This window comes from Octopus bimaculoides, chromosome 25, assembly GCF_001194135.2.
Source record: "Octopus bimaculoides isolate UCB-OBI-ISO-001 chromosome 25, ASM119413v2, whole genome shotgun sequence".
Taxonomy (NCBI): Eukaryota; Metazoa; Mollusca; class Cephalopoda; order Octopoda; family Octopodidae; genus Octopus; species Octopus bimaculoides.
Window position 1 is genome coordinate 376,314 of NC_069005.1, and position 11,840 is coordinate 388,153.

General features: G+C 38.3%; 1 protein-coding gene across 2 annotated transcripts in view; it reads right to left on the reverse strand.

Moving 5' to 3' along the window:
- The window catches only part of LOC106869563 (lissencephaly-1 homolog), a 62,885-nt gene that overhangs the window by 19,063 nt on the left and 31,982 nt on the right, over positions 1 to 11,840 (reverse strand). For both annotated transcript variants that reach the window (XM_014915355.2, XM_014915356.2), the window contains exon 3: positions 3,036 to 3,114. In XM_014915355.2, coding sequence (XP_014770841.1) covers positions 3,036 to 3,114 — 79 coding nt within the window. The remainder of the gene's footprint in view (positions 1 to 3,035; positions 3,115 to 11,840) is intronic.

The window sequence follows — 11,840 nt, forward strand, 5'->3', positions numbered from 1 at the left end:
CCTGTGAATTGGCAAGACAGAAACTGTGTAGAAGCTCATCGTGTGTGTGTGTGTGTGTGTGTGTGTGTGTGTGTGTGTGTGTGTGTGTGTGTGTGTGCGCGCGCATTAATCAGGGACTTGGAAGTAGCTGGGGTCAGTGTCACTAACCATTGTGTTGGTCCCTATCAGTAATCTCTTTAGAAATCAAAGTCAAGACAGTCCAATACCAAAGACTCTTCTGGCAGCAGATATGCTTCCTTTCTGGTCACCAAAACTGACTCTCTCTCTCTCTCTCTCTCTCTCTCTCCATCACATTTACCAATTCCAAGACCTTCAATCTGTTCATTTATATCTTAGACTACTACAGATAATACTGTTTACAGCACCTCAATGACAGATCAATAGAGACGTTGTGATCAAGCAGACTGTCAGATTCTGTTAGACACTGCTGGTCACAGTGTGCTTTTGAATGATGCCACCCCCTGCTGGCCAGGCCAACACCCCATCCCCTGATACCAGTCTATTACAGGGGGACGGAGTTACCCATTTGCAGTTGAATGAACTGGAGCAGCATGAAGTCATTTGCTCAATGACACGACGTGCAGCTGGTCTGAGACTCAAAGGCCCCCATGTAAACTAACATTCCTAAATGAAGGGGACAAAATATTAAATGGCAAGGAGAGCCAGTCTCATTAAGGTTTGTTGCCTGGCCCTTAACATCATAAAGCAAAGTGGGGTCTATGTTGGGGTCAAGAACAAGTGCTTGCCCTACATTCAGAATCAAAATCAAATTACTCCCCAAGTGCAAAACTTGCTGGTTCTAACAATATTATTTGAAGAAGGGCTGTTGACCATCGGCCCAGAACCAATATCAACCAAAGAATTTATTGTCAGCAAACACTGACACTAAATGCTAGTGTGACAAAAGAATTAGAAAGGACAGATGTAAATGTCTGGGAATTGGCGTAGATGAACAAAAGAAAAGAATTAAGCTGAAAGGAATCTATTCTGACAGAGTGAGATAATGGTAAAGAAGTCCTTTAGTCATCCCAGAAATAAACTACAGCTTTAATTATGAAAGTTGCAAGAAACCAAGAAACTAGACATTGTGTGAATATAATGAAGGTAGAATAATTTATTTTTTACATTAACACAAGACTTGCCCACCACCACGAGCATCACATCTGCCATGCAGAGGAGTATTAGTGAACCGAATGGACAACTCTGGATCTGCTACTCAATGATCTTAACACAGAATACGTAAGGTTCACAAATACTACCTCAGTTTTTAGCTCAGTGCTGCTGCTGTTGTTACCCCACCACAATGACTGTAATAAAGGCCCAGATTCATTGTTTATAGCCGTAGGATAATTGATTTTCCTTTCTAGAGCCAACAAGATGGGTGAAAAGCAAAAAAGTGCCAAGATGAACATAAGAAAACACCTATCGTTCTATTGGCATCAATATGCACACACATGAAAATGTAAACACACACACATCATGAATGCTCATACAATCCAGTTCACTATGTTGTGACAAGTGATGAAAAGTGGAAAAAATGGAGAAAGAGATGCTTTACTTGAGCTACTACAAACTGATGCAGATATAATTAAACCTGCCAACTGTTGCTATGGCCATAATTGTTGTTGTTAGCAACTGGATAAGCAACATACAAAAACACAAGCCAATAGCTAGTCATCAATGAGATGACTAAAGCTCAGCTATGTCATGGATGACCGATCCCAGCCTAGGTTTTAAAGGGGTTAATCCATGGAATGAAGTGTTATCAATTAAGGTTTTTTTTTGTAAAGTGGCTGAGACAGATCTTTTCTTCAGAAGGTTGGCCTCTTAGAAACGACCTTGAAATCTCTGCTCTTGTTACTGTCAAAGTAAACTGAAGCTGCCAAACCTGAAGTGCTCTGAACAAACAAAACACCCAAACAGAGGGAGTTCAATTTAGCTTAAAACTAAAGAAGAAACAAAGCAGTCATTTGCTAGGCTCTGCCTTCAGACACAACGCAATAAGCTTGAAAGGGAACTGCATTGCTTGACTGGGCTTGCTGAAGCTGACTGTGGCAGCGATACATATCCAATGGCATAGTGATTGCAGTGAAGTAAGAGCTCATATTGATTGGCTATTGATGATCATCATCATTATTATTATCATGGTGTAAACTTAACTTCTATTTCTGTAGTGCATGTAAACATCTCAACCAGAGATGACTCCCTCTCCCCCTCTCCATTTTATCAAACTAAAACCTTTCCAGCGTCATGTTCTCTATATGAAAACCAAACAGGAAGGTTGGTGTTAGCAGCATCGAATGAATCAAGGAATTTTAAAATAGAAATTACAAGATGGACAATAGAGTAGAGAGAGAGAGAGGCTGATCTTAGCACTACAGTGACAATGTTGAAATGGTTTCAGTCTTATTAGACCTCCTTTGCATAACATTCACAAATAATCTGTCTCCCAAGTCAGTATTGCCGAGTAAACACTATAAATCCTCATTTTACTGTCCACTTTTCCATGATTTTCAGATGAAATTCTTTGAGGCAGATTCTTTATAGCCTGATGCCTTTCCCGTCACTAACCTTCAACTTTTTCAAAGCAAAGTAATATTTCCTACTGGCCAGACACATTTCCGTGGAAAACTGGAAACAAATGACACTGCTTGTATGACAGTGACACTTGCTTACAACAATCACTTGATGTCAACACAAAGACACAAACAACAGGCTTCTTTGCAGTTTCTGTCTACAAAATGCACAAGGCTTTGATCAGGGCAATAGCAGACACTTATTCAAGCTGCCATGAAGTGGGATTGAACCCGAAAGGCAAACTTCATCCCACAACCATACCTGTACTCATTGACGTATGGCTAAGTGTTATGTAAATATATTTGTGAAAGAGAGAAAATGTAGTAAATTACTATTTTTGAAATCATTTGACTTTAGCATCAAAATTTCTTCCTTGTTGAATGGGTTGAGTAAAATCAACTTTGTAGAGAAGTATTACGGTTCCACAATGTGCATTTGCTAATTAAAAGACCACTTACCATTTCTGTCTCCTTTTGGAATGCATCTAAAGAGTTCAGGTATCCATTGGCACTAAGATAATCCGCAACTGCTTTGTTCCTAAAAAAAAATATTAGTTTAAATTAATTGCAATTTCAATATTAATTTTTAACATGACAATATTCTAGGTTCAAAAAAAAAAAGATAAACGTTCAATTTATTGGAAATGAAAGAATAAAAAGTTATGGCCTTCAGAACTTAACAAAAATAAGAAGGGAATTCAAACTGGAATTCCAACTTATTCCTGCTAATAAGTCTCATCTCACATATGAAAGCAGCAGAGTGTATTTGTCGTCAGTCGATCGATGCACTTTGCATTTTTTTTTTTTTTACTTGATACTTCTTTTCTACAAGATCTGAACCTAAAACAGTGAAGTACTTATTCAAGGTTCAGTCACAAGAGGAAAGGCAGCACTGAGCATGCCCCCTTTTTGCAGTGGGGAAAACAGAAGAAACCCTAACTCACAGGTTATCCTCAGACAAAAGACCTAACCTAAAGGTTGGCACCAAAATGGCACAGTTAAAAGCACCACTCAAGAACAGATACAAGGCATGTAAAAGGGGCTTCAAAGGTTGTCTGCACAGTTTTACAAGGTTTGTCTCCGTCCAAATCTGGTAAAAGACAACTTGCTAACACAGGCAGCAATCCCAACCCAACAGGGAGCAATCCTACCCCAACACAGGGATGAAACACTATAGTGGCTTCCAGCTAACATAAAAAGTCGTGTCCCTCTTCCCAAGAATAAAAATGCATTTGTATAGAGCCACCATCCCTACTTAAACGGCAATTCAAAACCAACAAGAGTTGGGAGAAGAAGACAGCCTAGAGCCAAGAACAGTAGAGAAAGTTATCAGCAGTCTGTGTCGCAGACAGGGGTGAATGAAGGACTTCAGTTGGGAGTCAGTTAACAAAACTCACACTTTCCCACAGCTTAAATCCCACCAAAAGTAAATTCAACAACCTCAACACAACCTTCTTCCTGCTCCCTAATTCTCTTAAAACTACAGTCTACTCCTTGTTCTGTTTTCTCTTTAATCTGCGCTCTTACTCTATATTCTTCCCCCATTTCTTTATATGAGGGTGTGAAGAGATCCCCATTAATACACTGCAATAGCAGCCAGCAAGCAAGATAGGTTACTAAATACTAGTGGTATGGGTGTGAACATAGAAATTATCAAATCAACAGGAGACTCAGCACAACAATGTAAAGCATACTTCAACTGTAGCCAAGCACAGCAAACATTTCTAAACTATTATTACTGGTTGTGGGAGAGCCATGTCTTAGTAAAATCAGTCAGTAAGGAAAGGACAAAGAAGGGCTAGAGCTTCTATCTGACTCATTTCAATCCACACACATTTCTGCATACGTATACAGGTGTACATGCGTGTTTATCCAGTATTTGTGAAAGTAGTATCAGTATCAAGTATTCTACAGGCAGCACACACACACACATCAAGTACTAAATTATAATTAAGTTACACCTTTATATGTGTGTGTGTGTGTGTGTGTGTGTGTGTGTGTGTGTGTGTGTGTGTGTGTGTGTGTGTGTGTGTGTGTGTGTGTGTGTGTGTGTGTGTGTGTGTGTGTGTGTGTGAACCAGGTCATGAAAGTTACAGAGAGGGACAAACCTCAACTAATTAGGAAGAGAGTTAATCTGTATGAAATGCATTTCAGTTTTGTGCCAGGGAGAAGCACTACTGATGCTAGGTTTCTGGTATGCCAACTGCAGATGAAGCATTTAGCCAAGAATAAACCTCTGTACTTGGCTCCTGTAGACCAGGGGAAAGCCTTTGACAGAGTCCCCCACTCCCTTATCTGGTTGGTGAGAGAGTAGTACAAGCTTCGTACAAGGATGCTATCAACAAGGCAAAAGCCAGCAATGACTACAGCACTGAATTTAGTGCACAGGTAGGGGTTCACTAAGGGTTGGTTCTCAGCTTCGTCTCATTTATCAAAGTCTTTCCTGTCATATCAGAGGAATTTCAGATTGGTTACCCTTGGGAGCTCCTCTACACTGATGACCTTGACCTTATAGCTGAATCACTACCTGAAGTACAGAGAATATTTCAGGTGTGAAGGCAAGGTCTGGAATCAAGGGGCATTAGAGTTAATTGAATTAGGACCCTTCTTGTTCATCACTAAGGATCAGTCCTCAGCCCCCTCTTGTTCATCATAGTCCTCCAAGCAATAACAGGAATCCAAGACAGGTTGCCCCTTGGAGCTCCTCTATGCTCATGACCTTGCTCTTATAGTTGAATCACTACCAGAACCAGAGAAGAAGTTTCAGGTATGGAAGCAAGGTCTAGAATCAAAGGACCTTAGAGTTAACCTAGCAAAAACCAAAAGTCTTAGTAAGTAGGAAAGCAGACAAATCACAAATCTCTTCAGGTAGATGGCCAAGGGGCAAAACTAGAAGTAGCCAATGGGCTTCCGTTACCTAGGTGACCAGGTCAGCAGTGGGAGTGGATGTTCCAAGATTGTAGCTGCTGGAATATGAATAGGCTGGGCAAAGTTCAGAGAGCTTCTACCTCTGCTGGTAACAAAGGGCTTCTCACACACACACACACACACACACAATGGGTTTTTAGATTTTAATAAAATAAATATTTTGATAAAACCTGACAACAACATAACATTTTAACATTTGCTTTAATAATTCTATTTCTGCAACTGTTATTATTCTTTGATCAATTATAATTTTGTAATCAACTGTTTACAACAGATGTATTTACATAAATTCAATGAATTTATCTATTTCAATCAATTGAAATACATAAATTCATTTGAACACCCATATTACTACACACACACACACATACACACACAGTTTCAATATGCACAAGTGCATGCATGAGCACCACTTATACACTAACAAAACTCAACAAGCCATGAGTGAGCTTCTATGTGGTCACACAACCTGCCAGAAATAGCAGCTACATCCCTCATATCATCCAAAACGTTTTGGAGAAGCAAATACAAGAAGGTATCTTTACTCAGAAACACTTCTGTTTCAAGGTTTTTGACAAAGTTCTTTCATGCTGCACCAAGATACATCAAATGAAAAGTAGAGCCACACAACTACAGCCTGGTTCCACACACTCTCTGTCCACGAATCCTGTTGACAAGATTTTGACCAACCCAAGAATATGGCTGCAGAGGGAGCCAACGTCCAAGGGGCCCACACAGTAGAAAGCCATGTCTACACCATCTCTACTAATGCGTTCATCCTCAATCCATGTCTTCTAAATTAGATGCAAAATTTCCATCACTACAACACAACCCTTGAAATGCTACCTCACCCACCTGATGCACACAAAACACACACCTGTCAAACTGATATATGAAACAGTTACCTGCACTGGGTAACTATCAAGAAAACAGACTCATAAACCGACCAGATCAATGACACCCATCTCTGATGCAGTTACTTCCCCAATTTCCCCATCATGTAATTCTTACTTCAATTTCCTCATCCTGTATAAACAATAAATCCAAGAATGATGCAACACAAGCTGGCTGTTGTTACGCTGCATGATAATACAAACAGATTAAATAGTTTTATCTCACAACAGGCTGAAATAAAGTTAATTTCAAGTGTAAGAACTATGGATTACTTTGCAGTAATTGATCAATGAATTGCATGTCATGTCTGCCCAAGCAGAGTTAATCAACAACAACAACAACAACTCTTGAATAATGATTTCTCTCACTTAGCAAAGTACACAAACAAACAAGTTACCCGAGGTGGAAGGTATATCTCTGAAATGGATCTGTAGACATTGTATACACCTGAGGTACACAGAGGTACGCCTGGTAAGCTAAACCACCAAACTAGAAGAAAGCAGCTAAATCACCCTCAAACCACACTTTACTCTCTCAGAAATGGAACATGTTGGACAAGGTAATTCAAGACAAACTATTCCTGGTCCAAAACAAAAAAACCAAAATGGTTGGGGCTTAAATGCTTTTCACCATAAATGTGATCAAATACCACTGACCGAGAGTCAAATATATTTAATGTTACAGTGAAGTACTCACATGAAAAGGAAAAAAGAAAAAACCTTAAAATTCAGACACACACACACACCGCACCCATCTCCCCAATGACATAAAGTGAATGAAGATTCAGCTTTCAGTTAATTCCCCACTAATACTAACATTAATTTGTATTTGTAATGGATCAATAATGGAGAGAGTGAAAGTGTTTTAAACAAAACAAACATATGAAATGACAGCCTGTTGCATTTAACGAGCCAAAAGGGTAAAAAGGGAAAGGCTAAGAGAAGGACCGGCCATCATTAAAATGATATGTAAATTCATGTAAATTTATGTTTGGAAAACAGACATTAAAGGATGATGATGATGATGATGTAATAAGAGCAGCAGCAGTAGTAGTAATTCCTTCTAGACAGTAATACTGTGTGCTAATTGCATACACAGTGAATAACGACTGTTAACAGGAACTACTCTTTCAAACACACACACACACTCAGGTCAACTGCACCTTGAGCAACAAGATGTTCCACAAATCATCCTGGTTCTATCTGCTCACACATTTCCATATGCAACAACAAAATGTTTATGTGCATGAGCACGTGTGCATGCGTGTGTGTGTGCATATGCACAAAACAGCAGTTATCAATAGAGAAAGGAAGTAATTACGATAAGTGAAAACAGGTGTAATTCAGAATTGCCTTCATTTAAAATGGATGGTGCAACGTGTGATATCACCAAAGACTGTACAGTAGCAGCAGTAGTAGGAGTAGTAGTACAGCTAAGTTAAATAGAGAGAGAAGGAAGAACATTGCTTGCCCTAGGGATGGGGGAGGTGGGGATTACCATCACTACCAGGAATGAAAGTGTCAGAACATTAAAAGAGAAGAAACGGTGCCAGGCAGTGGAAGCCAACACCTGTCAGGAGACAGGTTTTTATTCAGAAATTGAGTTGGATTAGAAACAGTTGCTTAACCCTTCAGCATTTAATCCAGCCATATCTGGCCCCCAAGTAGTCTACCTATTTTATGTTCAAACTGGCCTGATCCAGCTTCTCACTCTTACCCTACAATGTCATTCCAAAAATAAACAATCATCAAAGTCTCAAAGCTACAAAACAATGCATGATTAATTCAAGATAATGTGAACAAACAGACCTGACATTTGACAGAATCCTCTGAATGCCCAACGGGTTAAGTAACCAAGACTCTGGGGAAGTAGGAAACACTGACCAACAGCTACCTCCTGTTGTGGTTGCTTGATCTGCTAGAAATAGCAGCCAAATCTCACTCTCATCACAAAAACAGATATGAAACATTTGATAACAGCTTGATTTCTTTTATTTAGGCAAATGGCCTTTATAAAGAGGGGACACCACAAGGACAGAGTGTTTGTGACCAGGGGTCAGTTCAAACAAGGAGGCAAGAGAGGAGGAGTAAATGGGAGTAGATGAGGTGTTGGGGGTTAAAAACAGCATTTGTAGAAGAATCAACCATTAGAAGGGAACGAAGTTGAACATAGAAACATTTTTAAGAACAAAAGAACATTAAAAGTATAAAAAAAAACAAATTATTAAGCAAGAAACACCAACAACAACCTCTCCACAAACAAAAAGAAAAGATAAAAAAAAGTAAGCAGCAAAAGATGGGTGGGGAGTAACAGGTTGTTAACCAAAGTGGCTGAGAATCCCACAGACACATACACCCTACAAATAATTCGCAGACTGAATCAGTAATATATGTGACAGAGCTGTACTTTATAATTACAAGTACAATCCATCAACTGAATTTCACTCACAAAACTTGGGTAAAAAACAAAAAGACAATTGCCTCCGAAATTCTTTGTTATATCTAAAATTGAAAGAAAGACAGAGCATCTCAACAGAAATATGGTAACAAAAGGGTTAAAGATTCTGATTTTAGAATGATATTGTAGGGCAGGTAAGAGAAGTCAGATCTGACCTGTTTGAACATAAAACAGGTAGAATATTTGGGCTGTGTACAACTGGTTTAAATATGAAAGTCCTCATGGCATATTCTCAAGTTTAATTGACACAAACATTTCACACCCAACTGATCAAATACATACCTGGAGCTACCCAACAACAATAATATGTAGCAGTGTTGTTGTACGGTGTATATTAGTTGCCACTATCACATGTAAATGTGATGAGTTCATAGTTTGACATTTCACTGTTAGTATCAGGACTAATCTTCTATCGCTGGAATAGAGGGAAGGTAACACACCTCCCCCTACAAACTTTCGATAAAAACTACTGAAAGAACAAATCGCAATATAGAGCAACCTTTTGCACATTTTCTTTTTAAATAAGGAAAAGTCTTTTGAGTTAGAATTGAGTGTAAACTATTCTAAATTAAATGACTGAGACCAGTCATTAGGAGAAAGTTTTTTTTTAACTATTAATTAACCTTATCTTCAGAGGTTAATTTTTTTTTTTTTTTTTAATATTTATATCAAATCTGATCAAACTATAGATATGAATATTAAACACGTTTTATCTCTAAAGATGAGGTTAATAGTCCAAATCAAATCATAATCTCGCTTGAAACGTTCTTACAGGCTTTCGGCATCTTTAATCTATTACACCTGCAAGAAATGCAAGAAAGGTCTTCAATGTTCTCATCTCAGGTTTCTACCAATACAAGAGATGTTGAAATGGAAGAATCACTCCTAACACAAATCTATATTTGCACTAAAATTATTTCAGTAATTTAAGAGATCCTCATTAGAACAGCTTGTTTTGCAGTCACATAGTGGCACTTTGGGCAAGTGTCTTCTACTCTAGCACCGGGCTGACCAATGCCTTGTCAGTGAATTTGACAAATGGAAAACTGTGTGGAAACCCGTCGTGAATATGTGACAACCAGTGTTGGTTTGTTTACATCCCTGTAACTTAACAGTTTAGCGAGAAATATCAAAGGATGACAGCCTACCATGCAGCCATAAAATAATTGCATTTTAAGACATTTTCTACTTCTCACAAAATACTTTATGACAACAACAAAGAGATCAGTGTCAGGATTATTCACTGCTATGCATTTACACAAGTCATTCACAGAGCCTCCTCTATGTGGTGGCTTGACCTGCAAGAAATAACAACCAAATTACTTGATTATAGGCCTGTTCAATCAGACCTAACTCGACTTAAACAAGAACCTGGTGCTTTTTAAGTACAACAAATACAAATTTCCGTTGTGCATCTACCAAACAGATATGTGAAACCAACAGAAGATAAAGAGGAGTGGCAGGAGGGGGGGGGGCTTAACTAACAAACAACTCGATCATAACAATCAGAAATGTCTAACAACAACAACAACAGCATCCTTCCTTGAAGCAATTTATACAGTAATGAGATTAATAAAGAAGTAATGTATGTTAATCTGTATTACGCACACATACACACACTCTAATCAAAGTGTAAATGATTGATAGATCAAAATCAGCTTCAGAAACAATTTTTTGCAACAAAAAGATGTCACAACAAAACAATCTAAATTATTTTGTCTCGGATTTAAAAGTAAATTCTGTAATGCAGGTAAGTTATCTAAGTCTTAATTAGTCAACCTGAGGAACGGGGAAGTACCCATAGCTATTTTATGCTTGTCAACATTGAAACGATATGCAAGTGGCAGTAAAGCAATGAAATTCTATTTGAACAACTGCAGGTGAGTGAAGTGAAATGAAATCACACACGGGATGAGATTACAGGGTATCAAGTTTGAGGAAAAGTGCCAGGATTTAAGATTGGTTCTGTGAAGAGGAAGATAAGTTTAGTGATGTTGGATGCAGTATGACAATTTCAAGAGAATTGCTGATCCTTGCTTCTCCAACTAATTTTTTTTTCCATCACTGAACATATTGTGTATATAGATGTAATGTTTACATTCATTATAACATACAAAGTTCTATAGTAGATGGTCTATACTATATTATTTCGGCATGCTTTATGGTATGTTATACAGACCTATAGACATGTTCTATAGTTCACTATAGCAAGAAAACTGTATCCAGTCTGCTGTACAATATGTTCAAATTTCTCTGAATTGATGAACGAAGCTGCTTATATACAAAGGATGGTCGTAGCTGGTACTTCTTTAATCATAGGTGTTTGACTAGAGCAAAACAAAACAAAAAAGCAACTGGAGCAGATCTCAATTGCTTTACTCTGACAGCTGGTTTTATGTAGTAATTATTGAGTGACTTTAAGATATGTTGCAGTTTTCTCAACACAGAGGTAGCAAAACAAAATGTTTATAGGCAACCCACATCTGTTGCAACCCAAATAAAGCCAAAGAATGAGTTGCAGTGGTGCCACGGAGTACATTCTGTCATGCAGTATGGCCATTATGGGAAGCAATCTGGTGATAAAGACAAGTGGGGTCTATTATCCAGTTTCTTTTTGTGTTTCATACAAACATTTGGCTAGTTGCCACATCTAAGATGAAGACAAAAGACTTGGTGCAGAGATTCCTTAGAGCAGGTATTAGAACAGGTGAGGATAGGTTAATGGCCATTGCGGTGTGTGGGCATGTGTGTAGTAAGAAATGTGTTCTTTACCTCACACTTATCTAAGTTTTATTATTAGTATTATCACTATATGATAATTAGTAACAGAAAAATGAAGGAATAAACAAAGCAAACTCAATGGGAAAGGCTTTCAGGAGACTTTTATAGATTTCTCTAAAATGTTACCAATTGTATATTAGTGCTGCTACTACTACTACTAGTACCACCACCACCATCACCACCACCACCACCACCACCACCACC